Source organism: Carassius gibelio, chromosome A9, assembly GCF_023724105.1.
Source record: "Carassius gibelio isolate Cgi1373 ecotype wild population from Czech Republic chromosome A9, carGib1.2-hapl.c, whole genome shotgun sequence".
NCBI lineage: Eukaryota > Metazoa > Chordata > Actinopteri > Cypriniformes > Cyprinidae > Carassius > Carassius gibelio.
In genome coordinates, this window is record NC_068379.1 from 15,295,683 (window position 1) to 15,315,988 (window position 20,306).

At 36.9% G+C, this 20,306-nt stretch overlaps 2 protein-coding genes across 8 annotated transcripts; one reads left to right on the forward strand and one right to left on the reverse strand.

The window, feature by feature from the left end:
* Nucleotides 1–8,771: 8,771 nt before the first annotated feature.
* On the reverse strand, nucleotides 8,772–14,481 carry LOC128019748 (ubiquitin carboxyl-terminal hydrolase isozyme L3). 3 transcript variants are annotated; one of them, XM_052605942.1, is made up of 9 exons: nucleotides 14,331–14,481; nucleotides 14,159–14,170; nucleotides 13,687–13,815; nucleotides 12,398–12,554; nucleotides 12,192–12,277; nucleotides 12,045–12,092; nucleotides 10,679–10,754; nucleotides 10,476–10,534; nucleotides 8,772–9,237 (listed from the first exon to the last, which is right to left on the reverse strand). In XM_052605942.1, exons 1-9 carry the CDS (start codon nucleotides 14,370–14,372, stop codon nucleotides 9,154–9,156), a joined length of 693 nt encoding a protein of 230 aa, XP_052461902.1. In that variant the 5' UTR covers nucleotides 14,373–14,481; the 3' UTR covers nucleotides 8,772–9,153. The 3 variants fall into 3 exon arrangements, with proteins under 3 accessions (XP_052461902.1, XP_052461903.1, XP_052461904.1); XM_052605943.1 differs by lacking the exon at nucleotides 14,159–14,170; XM_052605944.1 differs by lacking the exons at nucleotides 14,159–14,170; nucleotides 14,331–14,481 and adding an exon at nucleotides 14,092–14,115.
* Nucleotides 14,482–15,494: 1,013 nt separating this feature from the next.
* On the forward strand, nucleotides 15,495–19,935 carry LOC128019733 (shugoshin 2). Of its 5 annotated transcripts, none has more exons than XM_052605906.1 (8): nucleotides 15,495–15,735; nucleotides 15,846–15,920; nucleotides 16,082–16,200; nucleotides 16,377–16,454; nucleotides 17,226–17,256; nucleotides 17,437–19,395; nucleotides 19,534–19,642; nucleotides 19,733–19,935. In XM_052605906.1, the coding sequence occupies exons 1-8, from the start codon at nucleotides 15,669–15,671 to the stop codon at nucleotides 19,812–19,814; spliced, it is 2,520 nt and encodes an 839-aa protein (XP_052461866.1). In that variant the 5' UTR covers nucleotides 15,495–15,668; the 3' UTR covers nucleotides 19,815–19,935. The 5 variants fall into 5 exon arrangements, with proteins under 5 accessions (XP_052461866.1, XP_052461865.1, XP_052461864.1 ...); XM_052605905.1 differs by having other exon boundaries at nucleotides 15,496–15,735; nucleotides 15,810–15,920; XM_052605904.1 differs by having other exon boundaries at nucleotides 15,496–15,735; nucleotides 16,025–16,200.
* Nucleotides 19,936–20,306: the final 371 nt, after the last annotated feature.

Below are 20,306 nucleotides of genomic sequence, written 5' to 3' on the forward strand. Positions count from 1 at the left end.
GGCATGAAGTCAATGGAGAAGCCTATAGAGTCTCCATAAAAGCAACGGGACAAAATTATTTAACAATGTATGCAAGATTCGGTGGGTGATTCAGATTTCTTTTGGCATAGCGGTTAGAAGACTTACAGGTTGCTCACGTGACATTTACGTCATCAAGTTCAGTTTGAGTCTGCACAGTATACTGTAAGAACTAAACATAACCACCAGTAATATTCGATTTATCAGCCACCTCTAGAAATAATGCTTTTTTTTCTTTTTCTTTTTGCATTTGAAAAGCAAGATGTTCCGTTACTGCTTGTGTTTGAAATGTAATATGTTTCTACTGCTATGGTGTAATTCATTTTTGCAAGATCAGTACAGTTTTGTTACTGAAGATACAATGTGGAGACACAGACCAGTACTGAAGAGGTGATGTTAGAAGTTAGAAGTCAGCTCATCCTGATTACGCATGACAAGCTAAAAGCGCTTAAAGGTACAGGTTGTAGGATCTGCCGCGAGAGGGCGCACTACCAAAACAATAACAATTGTGTGGTTTGACGATGCTAAGAAAGAGCATGGAATGATGGGATTTGTTGTCTTCTACTCAACCGCTGATGACCATCAATCAGACGGAAAGATAAATCATGGATTTAACGCGAGTTCAACGATTTGCGTAAATAGATTACATACAAAGTCAATGCAAAGACGCGATCAGACCCATCCTCGCACCGGTCTAGAGACGCCATGCCCCGCGTTTGGCACCCCATAATACTAATTTTGTTGATCGTTATAATAGCATACGTTTTCTTTAAAGATATGAATCAAGTCAACTGTCGAGTAAAACACAAGCGAGATCGGCATCTCTTTCTAGTTGAAGTTTATCGCGAAGCTACTTCCGCAATGTCCACGACACTGTTGTCATGTGGTCTCTACGTCAGTAGAGAACAGTGGGCATGAACAGTGGGAATTTTCTCATGATTTACAAGTAGTTGAAAACATTAGAGCTATTGTCAGTAATCAGCTGGACAAAATGTATAACACTAGCCTAGTGGTTTTTGGATATTTTACTGCAAAAATCGTACAAATTGTACCTTTAAGTCATTATCTCTATGATTTGAACTGCTTTGAACCTTTTTCATTTACAAGTAATATATACCATTCTGTGCATTTACAGACAGCCTTCTATTCGACATATATTTTACAGGTAATAAACCAAAGGATGAGGACAGTAGCTTTTCTGTGCCAGCCGTGGTACATACAGGAACATCCTCCATGAAGATGAGTGAGAGAAGCTTGCAAGACAAGATGATTATGTATATATATAGGGATACTTATATATTTTGGTAATTGGTAGAGTTATGTTTTATTCCCTGTAAAGTAGGAATAATGTTTGTGTGGCGAGTGGGGCGGGGCCGAGAGGCGTGGGAACGAGGAGTGAGGCCAGGTGTAGTGATTGAAGATGAGCTGCACCTGCGCCCCACCGCCAGTATCGAGTCCCACGTAGGAGATGGAAGGATATAAAACTGGAGCGACGACCGTGAAGGACGAGAGAGGACCAGGCCTGGGACATTATTTTATGTTTTGGCTTTTATTTCGCTGTTTTGTGTTTATTTTTGAATATTAAAGTGTTTTTGATTGTGCGCCGGTTCCCGCCTCCTTCTTCCCGATGAGTATGGAGTTTATTAATATTACAGTGGTGCCGAAGCCCGGGAGAAGGAGGGACGCGCTGCTGAAGATACCTCGCCCCTGTGGTGAATCCGCGGTGCCCTCGAGCAGGCGAAGTATGTGCCGCCATGGACGCTCGAGGCGGTGGGCTGGAGCGAGTTGCTGGGGACAGGCGAGCTCGCTGCCGGCCGCCCACGATATGGAGGGGCGGCTGCCATCCGTGAGGGAGCGGAGGAGTCGGCGCCGTTTGCCAGGGGGCCGGAGCCTGCTGCCTCCGCGATTGAGTCCGGAGGGGCAGGGAACGGGGGACTCCTGCCGCTGCCCAAAATCGGAGGAGCCGTCGCCGTCCATCGGGCGGCGAAGGAGTGTCGTGCCGTCCGCCAAGGGCCGTCCAGTGCCACCGCCAGGCACCGCGGAGGAGATCACCCAGCTGGTGGAGGGCCGAGCAGCAGTGCGTCTGGGAACCGGAATTTTTTATTTTTTTTTCCTCTCTCCCCTCTCTCGTCCTTGTCGCTCCTCCTTCCATCTCCTTTTCTCTCGCCTCGTCTGTCCTACCCCCAGGTTCCTGCAGGTCCCCGTGAGCGGTCCCCCCCGGAGGGAAGGGGGGGGGGAGTAGAGCGCAGTCTCGAGGGTTCCCCCCCGGCCTGCGAGGGGCAATGGGGGTATGTGGCGAGTGGGGCGGGGCCGAGAGGCGTGGGAACAAGGAGTGAGGCCAGGTGTAGTGATTGAAGATGAGCTGCACCTGCGCCCCACCGCCAGTATCGAGTCCCACGTAGGAGATGGAAGGATATACAGTATTGTTCAAAATAATAGCAGTACAATGTGACTAACCAGAATAATCAAGGTTTTTAGTATATTTTTTATTGCTACGTGGCAAACAAGTTACCAGTAGGTTCAGTAGATTGTCAGAAAACAAACAAGACCCAGCATTCATGATATGCACGCTCTTAAGGCTGTGCAATTGGGCAATTAGTTGAAAGGGGTGTGTTCAAAAAAATAGCAGTGTCTATCTTTGTACAAACTTATTGACTGTACAAACTCAAAACTATTTTGTACAAACATTTTTTTTTTCTGGGATTTAGCAATCCTGTGAATCACTAAACTAAAATTTAGTTGTATGACCACAGTTTTTTAAAACTGCTTGACATCTGTGTGGCATGGAGTCAACCAACTTGTGGCACCTCTCAGCTGTTATTCCACTCCATGATTCTTTAACAACATTCCACAATTCATTCACATTTCTTGGTTTTGCTTCAGAAACAGCATTTTTGATATCACCCCACAAGTTCTCAATTGGATTAAGGTCTGGAGACTGGGCTGGCCACTCCATAACATTAATTTTGTTGGTTTGGAACCAAGACTTTGCCCGTTTACTAGTGTGTTTTGGGTCATTGTCTTGTTGAAACAACCATTTCAAGGGCATGTCCTCTTCAGCATAGGGCAACATGACCTCTTCAAGTATTTTAACATATGCAAACTGATCCATGATCCCTGGTATGCGATAAATAGGCCCAACACCATAGTAGGAGAAACATGCCCATATCATGATGCTTGCACCTCCATGCTTCACTGTCTTCACTGTGTACTGTGGCTTGAATTCAGAGTTTGGGGGTCGTCTCACAAACTGCCTGTGGCCCTTGGACCCAAAAAGAACAATTTTACTCTCATCAGTCCACAAAATGTTCCTCCATTTCCCTTTAGGCCAGTTGATGTGTTCTTTGGCAAATTGTAACCTCTTCTGCACATGCCTTTTTTTTAACAGAAGGACTTTGCGGGGGATTCTTGAAAATAGATTAGCTTCACACAGACGTCTTCTAACTGTCACAGTACTTACAGGTAACTCCAGACTGTCTTTGATCATCCTGGAGGTGATCATTGGCTGAGCCTTTGCCATTCTGGTTATTCTTCTATCCATTTTGATGGTTGTCTTCCGTTTTCTTCCACGTCTCTCTGGTTTTGCTCTCCATTTTAAGGCATTGGAGATCATTTTAGCTGAACAGCCTATCATTTTTTTGCACCTCTTTATAGGTTTTCCCCTCTCTAATCAACTTTTTAATCAAAGTACGCTGTTCTTCTGAACAATGTCTTGAACGACCCATTTTCCTCAGCTTTCAAATGCATGTTCAACAAGTGTTGGCTTCATCCTTAAATAGGGGCCACCTGATTCACACCTGTTTCTTCACAAAATTGATGACCTCAGTGATTGAATGCCACACTGCTATTTTTTTGAACACACCCCTTTCAACTAATTCAACTAATTGCCCAATTGCACAGCCTTAAGAGCGTGCATATCATGAATGCTGGGTCTCATTTGTTTTCTGAGAATCTACTGAACCTACTGGTAACTTGTTTGCCACGTAGCAATAAAAAAATATACGAAAAACCTTGATTATTCTGGTTAGTCACATTGTACTGCTATTATTTTGAACAATACTGTAAAACTGGAGCGACGACCGTGAAGGACGAGAGAGGACCAGGCCTGGGACATTATTTTATGTTTTGGCTTTTATTTGTGTTTTGTGTGTGTTTTGTTTATTTTTGATTATTAAAATGTTTTGATTGTCCGCCGGTTCCCGCCTCCTTCTTCCCGATGTATATGGAGTTTTAATATTATTACAGTTTGTAAAAATGTTATCTTTTTTTTTTTTTGCCCAGTGTCAGTGAAGATGGTGTGATCAGGAATTCTCCTGTTTAGATTCCTGGGAGATGTTCTCTTGAAAGAACATCTCCCAGCATTCTACCACCATGTTGCCCTGATGATTGAGGTTAATTCAGCTCTTAGGTGATGCAGATGTTGCCAAAAGTTTACACACACCTTGAAAATATATTGTTTCATCACAGTAGTAATTGTATTTTTTTTTATTATTATTATTTTACCTCTCTACCCTCTTACTGCTTAAATTATTAACATTTTGCTGATACTGCAAGGTGTATATAAACTTTGGACTGCAACTGTGTCTATTGCTTTCACTCAACTTTACCATTTATAACAACTGTTCTTTAAGGAATTTTTTTTTTTTTTTGACTTTCCTGCCTCTTTGGATAATTTTCTGTTCACGAAGAATTGTGGATGGTGTGCTGCTTCATGACATGTGAAGTTTAGTGCCGATGCTTCTGGAACATTGACAGAGAGCAAGTTAATTTGGAGTGTTTTTTTTTTTTTTTTTTTTTTTTTTTTTTACTTGCATTCACTATTGCTGGAGTATGATTTCAGAAGAAAACTTTCAGTCCTGTTTAATGTTGGTGCTAGTAAAGGTTTGAGAACTAATGGCCTTGTTTCACAGACAGGGCTTAGACTAAGCCAAGATCATAGTTCAGTAAGGACATTAAGTAATTTTCCTTGACAAGCTTTAGAAAAAACATTACTGGTGTGCACCTTGAGACAAAACAAAGCACTGGTATTTTTAAAGATCAGTCAGTGCAAGGTTTTATTAGTTGAAACAGCTCAGAATTACATTTTAGTCTTGGGCTGGTCTTAAGCCTGATGGTCTGTGAAACCAGGGGTACAAGTAACCCACTTTGGTAATGTTTTACAATAAGGTCTCATTTGTTGTACATGGATAGGTAATTTTCTTTCTTCTTTTTTTTGTATTAAATGTAATTTGGGTGTTAGTAATCCTATATGTTACGGGGACTAAATGACCCTACACGTATAGTAATACCAGGAAATTTTATCCTTGTGGACATTTTTAGGTCCCCAATGAGGAAACCGGTTTACACATCTTACAGAATGATGTTTTCCATGATGGTGAAATTAGCATTGTTCTCCAGACTTCAAGGGAGTTGAAGTGTTGTAACTGTATAGTGTTGGGCTTTTCTTGTGCATCAGCAAAAAACATTTTTGTGTTTGTTTTAGAGATTGATTTGTCAATAAATGTAAAGGGTTTACCATCTTGTGTTTTTGCTTTGAGTGTAACTAGATTATTATTATTTAATATACTAAATTTCAACCTTTCAACTTAAGTATAGTTCACATCAATTGCTTATTCAGAAGTACATATTTACCATATTTCAAATCACATATAAAATATTCTAAAGTCCCACTTAAGTGGTTCAAAAATATCACTCAAAAGTTCAACTTTTTGCAATTAATGTAATTTTAAATTGTAATATATTTGAAATTAATTACAAATAATGTTATTTTCTCATCTTAGAGCATCCAGTATGAGTTCTCTAAAAATATCAAAGGATTCACAGAGAAGCACTATTTTTCTTTTGCTATTTGAGCAAATGAAAATGCAAAAAAACATATTTGTGGTTCTTTCCTATTCACTGTTCTCAAAGTTTACCCAACTATGACACCTTCCACTGCTGAGAAAATTGGAAATGTGAAAAAGGTTTATTAAGCTACATACAGCTAGCTTGAGGCTTACCAATTTCTTAAAATATCCTGTGTGAATTTACCCAATCAGTGACCTCCATTTAGAACAGGAAAAAAAAAAATTAACTATTGATTGCACTGTAAATAAAATTGTAATAAAATTTGTAATTGAATTTAGTAATTTAAATTGTATTATTTTTGAGGTACATGAAATGTGTTTTAAAGTTGGAAGATGTTTGAGTCACATTTATTTGTTTACTGATTTGTCAAGGCATAAATGTTTTATTTTTTGTTTATAACAGTATTAACATTGATGTTTCCATGAATGGGATTGTGATGCACAGGCAGTATTATTTAAGGTGATTATTTATTCGTAACTATGGATATTGTTGTTATCAATAAACAATGTTTATATGCATTTGTTTTCAATAATAGCAGGAAAAATAAACTAGTGGGAGGGGTGGAGGGTGTAAATATTAAAGAACCGAAATAAGGGAAATGGCGCCTTGAAGCACCCAATTAAGGTGGTTCCTGGACATCCTAATAAAAGGGTTCCTGTTAAAGGTTCCTCAGAGAACCACCCCATTTAGAACAGTGCCTAGAGCCTCTACAGAGGGTTCTGTCAGTGTGCAAAGAGAAGAACCCAAAAAGTTGCCTCCAGGAACCTTTAGTTTTTACAGGCACCTGATGCAAGAATAAGCATGTGACAAATTCCAGATTATTCAGGGGACTATAATACCCTACACACTCAAACACTCAGACTCCAGCACTGCTCAGTGAACCCTCATGCCTGACAACCCGCTAGTCTTTCAGATCGGACGCTGAATGGCACGTCACCTTCCTCTGCAGGGGAGCAATCGGCTCGGGGCTGAAACTGCCCTGCCAAGGTCCACTGCCTGTGACAATGAACCAGTGTGCATTTGTGAGAGACTGATGTCACACTGAAAGCATTCAGATTCACCCCCTCATGAATTAATATTTGTTCAGTTACAGCCAGTGCTTTGGCCCTGCCATCTCCTGCTGAGAAGGGAATTCACAAGGATAGGGAAGTCCTAATCATTTGTGCCCTAGATTAAGAGTGTTGCAGAGGGTATAATAAACTAAGTAAAGCGCGTGAAAATTGTTGCAGGACTTTCCACAGTGAGCTTGACAGAAAAAAGAAAATAGATTATTCTTTAAAGGTATACTCCACTCAAAAATATTCATAATTTACTTTGCATAATTTCAAACTGGCTTACATTGTTTCTTCCGTGGAACACAAAAGCAGATATTTTGACAATGTTGGTAACTAAAAATTTTGGTCCCACTGACTTACATTGTATGGACACAATAATACAGTGAAGGTCAATGGGAACCAAAACTGATGGAATTCCTACATTTTACAGTAGATCTTCTTTTGTGTCCCGATGTAGAATTCAAGTCATTCAGGTTTGGAATGACATGAAAGGAAGTATAAAAAGACATAATTCAGATTTTGGGTCAACTATCCCTTCAAAGGGATAAGATTAAACAATGCATTTCTCTGTCCTCCTCACAATCACAAATTTGTTCATTAATTGTGGACTGGAAGATAGCAACAGCCAAAATATTAATCTAACTAACTATTATATATATGTGATTTTTTTTTTTTTTTTTTTTTTTTTGACAGTGCTCAAAGAAACAATTTATCAAAATTAAAGAGCATCCATGTTTTTCAGTTTTGACAGCTATATAAAAGTTTCACGCAACCTTTATTTAAATAAACAATTACGGCAAAGCAAAAAAAAAAAAAAAAAAAAAAAGCAGCTGAAAAGCAAAAGGGAGCTGATGTTATTGAAAATATGAGAGCCTACATAATCACAATTTTGTAAATGTTATATTTTACCCAGGTTTTACAATTTCCCATCCCACTGCAGTCGCCAGTCCATCGCCAGCTTTAAGTGCGCTTCTTGGTGAGGCTAAAAAAGGCGTCTACGCTGCAAAAACGCGAGCAAGACGCGCGTACAGCTATACCGCGAGCGTTTTGTTCTGCCGCGTCTCGTTATAATTTTGTAACACTACCTGCTTTCTTAAAAACTGAAGTCAGCAGGTAAACGTTTTTTGTATTCGACTACAAGTATCACTAACTAGCTCTCGAACGTCACCGAGCAGAGATCTTATATAACAGCCGTGAAATGTTAAATCTTCTCTTGTCTTTTTAGTCCTGAAACTTCAGTTGCTTTGTGTACTTTATATTACGCCCCCTAGTGCGTCAAGATACACACCTAAACTCCTGTCAGATTATACTTTACATGTCCAAGGGCACAATAAAGCTCTTTTGGGGGAAAAAAAAACGAATGTCTATAGATTTAGTTAAATACGTGTTTACAAGTAGCCGACACAGGCAGATCAAATGGTGCTCAAGCTTGGCACCTTATAAAAGTTAAATACAAGACAGCTTTGATTTACTTTAAATATGAGAAGAAAAAAAAAATATCACAGCTACAGTATGTAAGCAATGCTTTCCTGATTTCCCCTGGACAATTTTCATTATTAATTTAACTGAATGCTGCAACTGAGCAATCAGAATCAAGTATTCAACAAAAGGCATGTATTGTAAGTAATTAATTATACAAAACAATTACATATTTATCTTAAATATAACTATAATCAATGTCTTAAAATAAAATATAAGTCTGAATCCATTATTTATTTGTTTTTATTTTATTTATTTATTTATTTATTTTTTTTTGGGGGGGGGGGTTAACTGGATGTAAACAAAATGTGCACATTAATCATTGCTTGTTGTCACTCATAACACAGTAATGAGGTCACAATGAGATGAAAACATTGGAAATTTGTTCTTTATGGTTTTTATTCTTTTATTTTAAATGGATCCTCTTTTCCGGCAGAAAATAAGAACCCCACCATTAGGTGAATTAATGTCATCAAGAAAACTTTTTTTTTTTATATATATAATTCTGGAGAAATTAACACAAACATTAATTCAATCAGATAGTTGTTAACATTCAGACACAACATTTTCGACGTGCATGTACACTTTTTAATATTAGCTAATTTGCTTCTCATTTGCTTCATTCCTTATGGTCAAAACCTTTAACAAAGTTTTTTTTTTATTCAAAGTCAAAATTGTACTTATAAAGGTTTAAAGTATTCGGCACTTCTGAATGATTGGCAGTTTTTCCTCTTAGGTTAAATTACAAGAATATTTATACTTTAGAAAGAGCCACCACAGTGAAACGGAGCTCCTGGGGATCACGTGCCATGAACTTCTTGCAGACCTCTGCAGAATCCTGTAGGATCAGGCAAAACATATACCAAATGCATAAAAATGGGGAGCCAATCCACAACGGTTTACAATAGCTACTTTTACATGGAACTAATCCGTTAGTAATCAAACTGATGGCTCAATCAGACTGGAAATCCTTCATGTTAACACCACAAACGATTCGATTGAGCTTGATCTGAACGAAATTTTGATCAGATTGAAAGGGGTTGTGTAGACCTTTTCGAATCTAATTGAGAGGACACTTGACCGGATTGAAAATGGAAACTGTTAAGTACAGTGCACGTGCCGTGACATAGAAATGGCGTAATGACATGTGATGCCATAAGTGTCAAAAAATGACTGTCATGTTATTCTAAATTTCTCCTTCCACTCACTGATTGTAAAGTGGAGCAGAATAACATCACATCAGTCCTCCGTTCTTACTCTCATCCACAGACGGCTTGTTTTAGAATAGAGTTTACTGCTAAATCAATATAAGCAGCATGGCTAAAATCTTCATGTACTCCTTGTCTCCTATACTGAACAAAATTATAAATGCAACACTTTTGTTTTAGACCCCATTTATCATGAGCTGAACTCAAAGATCTAAGACTTATTCCATGTACACAAAAGGCCTATTTCTCCTAAATATTGTTCACAAATCGGTCTAAATCTGTGTTATTGATCACTTCTCCTTTGCCGAGATAATTCATCCACCTCAGAGGTGTGGCATATCAAGATGCTGATTAGAAAGCATGATTATTGCACAGGTGTGCTGTAGGCTGGCCACAATAAAAGGCCACTCTAAAGTGTGGATTATCTCGGCAGAGGAGAAGTGCTCACTAACACAGATTTAGACAGATTTGTGAACAATATTTGAGAGAAATAGGCATTTTGTGTACATGGAATAAGTCTTTGAGTTCAGCTCATGAAAAATGGGGGCAAAAACAAAAGTGATTCATTTAGAAGTTTATTCAGTGTAATTAGGACCAGAAATAGATAGATTTTAAGTCTGCTCTTTAAAACAGAAAATAAGTGATGGTAGGAGAATAGTATGTACAAACGGCGGGAAACTGTATATTCACACAGTATACACGTCAAAAGATCAAATTTGATTTGAAGCTTGTGACACAGAAATGTTTACATCAACACTACATGTAAACATTACGTTCTGATTTATCATGTTGTCATTCTGACTGAAACAAAAGGTATCCATGTATATTGCTAGAGATAATCTTAGCCCAGGAATGAGAAAAATCCCACCTCAAGAAATGTGTCCTCTGTTGTTTTACCATGAACAATAGGAAAAGGTTTGCGTCCATCTGAAACATGAACAAAATATGAACATCTGTGATATCTCCCTTCATAATGCTGCACATGATAATAATGTATAAATGCTGATACTGTATATCTCAAACTTTTGTGAGGCAATTTCCTAAAACAATTACAAAATTACATTTACCTACCCAATTCATATAAATGTCCCTCAACATTTACAAAGGCGATAAAATGCAAATCCACTTTTTCGTCTAAACTTGGGGCCTATAAGGGTGAGCAGAGTAAATAATTAGCATGATATAATTTTTCTCTGACACTGGAACAGCAATAAAAAAAAGAAAAAAAAAACAGAGATCCAACACTATAATAGCTCTCAAAATTAATGAAGAATTAAGAGAGCATCTCAGTCCTATAAGGAAGTTAAAGCGACGTGACATACAGACAAGTATGGGGACCCATACTCAGAATTCGTTCTCTCCAAAGTGCGCACACACACACACACCTGGAGCAGTGGGCAGCCATTTATGTTGTGGCGCCCGGGGAGCAATTGGGGGTTCAGTGCCTTGCTCAAGGGCACCTCAGTCGGGTACTGCCAGCCCAAGACTCAAACCCACAACCCTAGGGGGTTAGGAGCCAAACTCTCTAACCATTAGGCCAGTTTGGAAACACATTGGAAATGTCTTAAATGTTATACTGTAGGTAGATGTGACTGCAACAATAATTCTTGCAGTTGCCAAGTTCAAAATGATCTAAAGTGAGAATAGGATGGTAGCTCACAAGCCATTTAGATAGATTGTGTTGATTGAGTAGTTGAGTCGGGCAAAAAAAAAGAAAAAAAAAGAAAGAGGAACAGAAAAATTTGTAGGCCAAGACTTGATTTTGTTCATTGGGAATTGATTGGGTCATTGTATATTTAAAGTGAAAAGTGAAGTGTCGTGACAAAGCCAAGTATGGTGACCCATACTCAGAATTCGTGCTCTGCATTTAACCCATCCAAAGTGCACACCCACACACAGCAGTGAACACGCACACCGTGAACACACACCCAGAGCAGTGATCTTTTCTGCAATCTTATGTGAGTGTCAGGTTGCAGGAGGCGAGGCATTATTTTCCCATCCTCTCACCTGTGCACACATCATCAAATATGTTTTTGCAAGGGTGAAGAGAACTTAATGGTTTTGATTAAAGAGAAAAAATTGCATTTATATATTTAATTTATATTATTATTATATTTTTTTCAATAAGGATTGTCAAGTTTGATTTTATCTGCCTCAGACATCCCAGATATACAAAATCTGTAGTGTTAATATATGGGTCCAGAATTAATTATTAAATAAACAAGCTGGGCCTCTTTGCCTCTATTTTTTTAAAGAAACTGTCCATCAAGGATTAACATACCAATATCCACAGCATGTTCCAATTTGCAAAATTCTGTTACTTCAACATTAACAAAACAACATTTCATGGAAAATTCATCAATGGGAATAAACTAAAATACTCTGTACTGTTTTGGATGTTTTATAAGCAATTGCTCTGTATTTAGCAAATACAAACCTCTGTTTGTCCTTCCTGGGCGCTTGACTCATGTGTTACTCGGATACTCTGAAATCATAAAAAATATCAGTACTATGAAGAAAAGTTTAGTTTGGTTAATTCCTTCAGAGGCCATTTAGTTGCAATAAATATATACTATTTTATCACCTCATCTTTTTCAAGGAAAGCTGCCTTTTCTTCTGGGCTCATCTTTGCAGACTGCAGTAAAAATGCCTTAAGCGGTGAATTAGGCTCTGTCAAAAAATTTAATCAAAGTCATGCCATACCACAATAAAGTACACCAACTAATATTTTTCAAAACAGAGGAAATCACTCCAAAAAATTAAAAATAAATAAGAAATACTGATACTTACCAAACTCCAGACACCTTTGATTGTTTGCCACAGCATGAATCAGCCCTATTGTACCACAAGCATTGCCGATGGTTTGTTTCATGAAGTAAACATCCGAGGAAATCTCTTGTCCTTGCGACTTAATTCTTGCCTCCTCCTCCTGTCTAAATGTTTCATACTACATTGAGGAAACAAAAATATTACAAAATTTTAATTGACATGAAATATCACTTAAAGGTCCACTAAGCAATTTTGAAACACCACTGTGTCAGACAGAGTCCCAAAACACACTTGCAACCAATCTCCAGCGATGGAGAAACTCATGGAGCAGAAGAGAATAGGACACCTAGGTTACTCTGTTTCTTTTTTATATGTGAGGCACATTGATTTTGCTTTTCCACAGAACTTTTCTGTGTTGCCTTCTACTTGAATATGCTGTGGCCAGCAGGCATAGCAGACTCCTCCATCATCACTGCCGGGGTTGTGAACGTACATAATAGGGTGAAGTCCTGTTGGGTATGATCGTGTTTTTTTTTTTTTTTATGCTTTAGTTTCAAGTATCAAAATCATTTGTCAAAATTAAACAAAACCTACCTAACCTACTCCTCCAGGAATAGTTACATACAAAGATAGAATTTATTAATTTAATAAAAAATAAAATAAATAAATGAAAACAAATAGTATTAACATAAGAGTCTAAGTTTATGGCCACAGGACTGTGTAACAATTTTTGTCACACCCTGAGTCATGCTGAAACCTAACTACCCTCATATATATATATATATATACACAAATAAATAAAGCATTCACAAGTTTTTATACTCTTATGGTTACAAACACTAATTGCATAACCACAAAATGATTATTGGTAAACTATCACTTCACACCAACTGAACAAAATGCTCAAACCATCATAAATATCATTAGAAATGATGGTGCAGCAAATTGAGTTGCATCATTTCATTTTGGGTTATGGTGAAGAATGAACCTCATGATGAGTTTCATTCTTATTTCATTCTTATTTTCTTATTTCCATTTTATATAGAACAAATCTTTAGTAAAATAATTCAGCACTTTAAATATATATATATATATAAAGGAAATTACCATTTTATGTCAAATAAAGAAAGAGCCTTACATAAAAATAAAATCTATAAAACTATGATATGATATAATTTGCAAGTTCAGCCAGCAACAGCTGTATCCAGTTGCAACTTCATCATTTATAAACCATCATTTATAGACAGGCATCTATAAATAGAGAGCTTGTTTGCTGACAAAGTCAATATGTGTATAAACTGCAGTCATACCTTCTCTGTTATAGGAAAGAGCAAAAGTACAGCACACACAGGCCTCGGCACCAAACTGAGAACTTCAGCTTCCAAACCGTACACATCCCCAAACTGCCAGGTGGGTACCAAGCCAAGCTGCCGTAAGAACTTAACAAACGTATAACACAACACATACATATTAAATTTAAATCATATATCAAAAGACTAGTAAAGGTTAGATTAAGTTAGAGGCACACAAGGGCCTACACAATTCAAATCGTTTCTATTTAAACATATCAGCAATAAACTAATGTGGAACATAAACTACATTTAACATTAGTACAACAGTGCGGTTAAACACAGATATTTAGCGAAGTATTGCTTATAAACATAATAAACCAATGTCGATGCAATTAGCTTTATCACAGACGTGCTTTAATGAACCTGATTCATTCATTTGGCACAAGTTTTGAATCCTAGACACACCCAGACAGAAGAGACCTGTACTCACTTGGTTCATAACCTGTAAAGAAGACACAGAACACAAAACAGTATCATATAAAATATTACGTCAAAAACATAGGAAGCAGCTTACCGTTTCTGCTAAAAGATGCCTATGAAAAAATTAGCCCATGAACGATATAAAATTGGATTGGCGACAAAAGATCGTGAGAAACCCATACCTCTGGGTTGGCTTCAAGTGGTAACCAGCGCTGGCCCTCCATCTCAGATTAAGCCCTGTCTGATATCCTAAATAAAAAAGAGGATATTGCTAGCTGGAGCAACAGTGTGCAGACGCTTTGACAGTTGAGAGGAATATAATGTGAGTGTGTGTGAATTCAGCGACTGGCGTCAAACCGGAAGTGAAGGCTCATATTCCAAAATAAAAGTATCCGCTTCATCGTCTGAGAAACGCTCTCTTACGATGTTTAGTTTCACGAAAGTACAGTATTTGATGCTCTGACCATGGTTACATGCAAAAATATTTTTATATTATAGTCGATATTGTGTTATTCTGAAATACACATAATACCCTCTATTTTTGTTTTATGTCATTGCTTTAGCATTTATTTGTTGTTGTTTTTTCTAAAACATTAGTAGTTGTGTAATTGATATCCTCCTTAGAAGCTGGAAAAAATGGTTTGTGATTTATTTTTTTATTTTTTGTCTTTACATTGGTTGGAGCAAAATGGAGAGAAAAATAAATCATTCTTAAATATATATTTGAATATATTTATAAAATATATATTTAAAAAGTATATTTCACTATGTCCTTTAGAGGATGCTATGACTAAGTTATTTAAAAGATAAATCAACACGAAAAGGCATGTAAGGCAAAAACTGTTTTATACCTTCATCTATGTTATGAAGGATGTAAAATAATGGTTTGGTACTATATGGAATATGTGCATGAAACCATTCTGTACAGTGTTTCTATAGATTGCATATAATTTGCATAATGATGTGTTCGTGGGGAAAGACATAATGAAAAAAAGAAGTGTAATAATGGGAGTAATAACTTGGCAACAATTTAATAAGAATATGTTATTTCATTTTTCAATTTCAACAAATACAAAAAAGGCAGATTAAATGATAATTACAAAACATTATCAAATTTTCCTAAGATTGCTAAATTTGATCATTCTGCCAATATCAAGACCAAAGAGAGGGAGTGTTTATGATCAAACCTCCAAACATCTGATATCTCTTAAAAGCCCTGAATGTGCTCTGTACAGACTGTGGCGTGTATAGTCTCAGAGAAATTCACTAAAATATAATGTCTTCTACAGAGTACAGCAGTCTATGCCTCCTCGCAGTAGCAGTGCCTGGCGGAGGATGCTAAGCTGCAGGTGTCACGATGCAGATTTAGTCCAGCAGGTGGCGATACTTCAGCAGTTGATTCTACAAACAATATTAAAAGTGTGAGAAGAAGAATTTTAAGATTCCGCGGCGATGTTTGGTTTTAAATAAGTATAAAACGATTTTATTTATATGCCGAATACTTTTTTTTCCGAGCAGAAATGCATTTTAACAAGTATAAAGATAAACATAATCAACAGTCGAGTTTGTCGTCTACTTTTATTACCGGTGAGTAGTCGGAAATATCGATTCATATTGTTTACAATGTATTATTATTATCATCAGTCATGTCTTCATTACAGCTCCCAATGATAAAACGCTAATAATGGCGTCTAAAGAGAAGAAGGAAAACATAAGAATGGGCAAACAGACGGCATCTGTGTACGCAGCGAAGATAAAGACCAAGATACACAGTAAGATATGCTAAACAGATTTACCTGTATGCATTACTACTAGTAGTTTGTGTTACTGGTGTCAAGTTGTGAGTTGGCAAGTGGCCTTCTTCATTATCTCTCAGATACCTCATCATTCTTCAAGCTTTCTTTGAAAAGTAACAACAAGGCTCTGGCTCTAGCTCTAGTAGCTCAGAAGCAGAAGAGCAGAGAGCTGGAGGCAGAGGTGGTGCGACTGAGGAAAGAAGCGCAGAAGACTCATTTTGATCTCGCTCAACAGCGTCACAGAAACAAACAACTGGTGAGTCTGTGACAGTGTGACTTATTCATGCTGTACAGGCATAAGTCATTACAAGTCTTGTTGAACTGTATTTTATTTAACAGACCTTGTAATGTACTTGAAAAACAACGAACATACATCATTATGAATTATTCATAACAATATATGTAGTTATTTTCTTTTTTCGGACTCTATAGTTTGCCATTATACGAGAGTTTTATGACTCTTCCCTTAACTGGATGACAAAGGCAGTTGATATTTTTTGCAATGAGGAGGTAAGCTGTCGGTATATATTTTTTAAATAATTAAATTATATTACTGTTTTTGTTGTTGTTGTTATTAATAATGGTCATCATAGTAGTTATTTTTATTATTATCAGGACTTTTTCACAAATAGCTAGGTCTAATTGCCAACCCTCTGGTATTGTTAATTTGGGAGTCACACTTGTGTTGTTTAATACTACATTTCATTTTAATAATGTTTCTTTAATATTTAGCATTTTGAGTGTATTTCATGTTATAAATTAATATTTATATCTAAATTATGGACTATTTTCAGTATAAAATGTAAAAAAAAATAATAATAATAATAATAATCAGTACAGTATTTAAGTAAAAAAATAGAGCAAAAGTATTTAAAATCCAATGAATTGAGGCAGATTTATTCCACCTTGTGTTTTCATTTACATGTTGTCACCACTTCATTGCTGTGCACTTTCTGTGCATTTTGGCTTACTTGGAGATTGCACACACAAAAAAACTTTTGAATTTTTGCAATTCATTTCTTATGGTGGTCACTGCGAACAACATAAGTGTGACTATTTTGAATTTTTCGAATCAAGTCCACAATTTTTTTTTTATGGGTTCACCTAGCTACTGCCATAAAATTCAATGAGTTTTGTACCATTCCGATGAAGAAGTGATTTTTAAAATTTCCAAACATTTTAAACAACTGAACAACACCAGAGGGTTAAATAGGCACAACATTATTATGAACTATTTTCATTATAATTAATTAATAATAATACTCATTATTATTATTAAAGGATCCAGACTCTGAACACAACACCAGTGAAGGTATGGAAACACATTGTAGACTGCTCATTGAATACAAATTTCCTTAAGTATGTCAGTCAAGTTTAATTAAGTTTGATTGATTGGCACTGTTATGTCAACTTATATAAATTCCTTGTACTTTAAAGCTAAAAATGTCTTGATGATTATTAATTATAGTATTGTGATTTTTTTTTTTTTCAGACCAAATGATTGAAATAGAGAAAGAGGTTGGGAGTCTGCAAGGCGAACCATTGTGTCCACAGCAGGATTATGAGAATTCTGAACCAGTGAATACAGCCGTTGATGATCCCAGCCAAGAAAGTGACAGTCCAGCACAGCAAAACACCATATATGACTCTGAAATGGAGGTGTCCATTAGTGACACTGCAGCTGAAATAGTAACAGTTGAAACAAACGCAAGAAAAACCTCTAGAGTTACAGAGGAACATCAGGAAAAGAAGGATTTGTGTCTGTCAGAAAAGGGTAGCGAGGTTATATCTGCAAAGGTGGACTCACCAGTTGAATCTATTATATCAGACTATACATCAGCTGTGTCTAAAGAGACGGCCCCTATGACTCCGCAGTGCTCTCTCACTGTTCAGATAGAGGTGGAGAATGAGCAGCAAACAGAGTCAATAACTGCACGCAGGAAGACTCATGTCACCTCTCGTTGTACCAAAAGTAGGAGTCGTACATGTAAACGGAAAGAACCAAACCCAGATCCTAGAAAAACATATGTAATCTCCCAAGATCCTCCTAATGACATTTTTAAAGATAGTTTTAGTGATCTCGAGCTTCAGAATTCTGAAAGAAACAAGGCAATTGAAAATACTTCAAGTAAAGCTGTTAAAAACAAAGCTAAAGAGTCCCATGCTACCCAGGAACCCAGGAGAACATTTATAGATCAAGATGAGCTAAGACCTCAGAAGAGCAAGAAGACCAAAGTCTTGTCCATTATGATGGATCAAAGTTTATCTGATGTGCATGAAAATGTTCAGTCTGCCAGTACTCTTTGCTTGGAGTCTGCTGGTACTGATGAGCATATCGTTGAGACCGCTGTTCAAAAACACAAAAACAAAACTGCAGTACACCCACTTTCTCAGTCTGAAAAGTGCGAGACACAGAAAAACAGAGGAACATTTATGATACAGGCAAGTCAATTATTAATCAGCAGGAATTCATTTATGAATGAAACCAATAAATTAGAGGATCCCAGCAGACTGGAAGGTTTACAGGAAGTAATATCAGAAACCCAAATAACACCTCTCGATATTAATTCAGATAATGTTGCACAACAGCACAAGGAGCCAGAGCATGATTTTCATAAGATATTGACAGAAAACACCTATCATCCAGAATGTTCACAAGAGGCGAATACCAGCCTTGTACAGAAACTCTCTGAATTAATGCCATCAGTGACTGGCAAAGCCAAAAAACAAAGAAACGAGGGGGAAGACAAAATAAAAAAGAAGAATGCTGTATCAAGAGAAAAACCCAAAGCATTAACAAAGAAACAAAACAGTCATGCTGTGAGTATGGATGAAAACGTGTTGACTGGAAGGCAATATATGAATGATCTTCAGAATGGAGCAGGAGGCAGTTCTTTGTCTAATACTTTACAGTTACCAGTAATATCTCACTACTCAGTATCAGAGGAGGGCTTCAGGGATGAGCGTAATGCTGAAACCCTTGGAAAAAGCTCTGTTTCCTCTGTTGACAAGCTCGATCAAGTTGACCATATTAACACGGACTCTTTTAGCATAAATCTAGATGAAACCAACCAAGCTCTCGAGGACAGGTGCAGGAAAACATATGTTGTTTCATCTTCACATAAATCCCTCATTAAGGAAAAGACTGACAGTGGAGCTTCCAGTGACATTTCTGAACATGATCTTTTTACTAATGAAATGGATAATGTTTCATCTGTCATGAACAGAACCATGTTTGTCGTGGAAGAATTTAATGTGACTTCAGATGGTTTTAGTGGACATACAAATAACCTTCAATTCACAGAGGAGAGTCCTCCCTGGGAGACCCTTGATGGTTACACAGAAACACTCTCAGTTGAAAGCTCTGCCCACAGCCCTCAACCAAAGACCCACTGTCAAACTATGGACATTTACCAGGACCAGGACTCAGATTTGAGGCACCAAGCTCCAGGTAAGCCGTATGAAGTCTAAATGCTTTGCAAATACATGTTAGTACACTTTTTAATACAGATTCATTTTCATTTTTTCCTGTCTTGCTTTTCACATGTCTTATGTTTGTTTTAATCTTATATATTTATTTTGTGAACAGAAGAAGGCAGGGTTATGAAGAGTCTAACAAATACAGAGCATAACACAGATTTTGGGAAAACACGTAGAAGAGCAGCACCAGTCTCTTACAAAGAGCCAGCTCTCAACTGGTGAGTTACACTCAAATAAAATAACACAGATTAATGTAATGCAGTAAAATATAATGCATTTCTTTCTTAATTTTGTTTATTTTTTAACAGCAAGATGAGGCGTGGGGACAAATACTCGGACACAAAATTCTTAAACTCTCCAGTGTTCAAAGACAAAAAGAAGAAGAAATGAACATAGTGATATTCCCATTTATTGATTTCAGACCTTCATTAGTTTTTTCTCATTACTTTGACTTTTTTTTATGTAATGCAAATGTTAAATAGATTGATATTAAAGTATTAAATAATTTTAATCACAGCTGTTAATTTGCCTTTATAGCTAATTTTTGAATATATAGGAAATATTGTTTTTATTTTATCATTTTAATGGTTGATAAAGAGAACCCTTACAGGTCGTATACAGGAAATTTGAGTCTGTGTGTTATGTAACCAAGCACTGGCCGACAGTGTTATAGTGATTGAAGTACTGAATTAATCATTTAGAAGACCGTTCACCTGAGATGACCACAATTCTGAGATCGAGTAGGAGTGTCTGTTTAACCAGTTTATATTGACTGAATATAGTTAACTTATTGTGCTGTTGGTATCTGAGTTTTAGGTAAGTGTCAATGAGATTTCTTTGTTTAAATAATTTCTGTGTGTTTTCGTGAAAAATTATAAATTT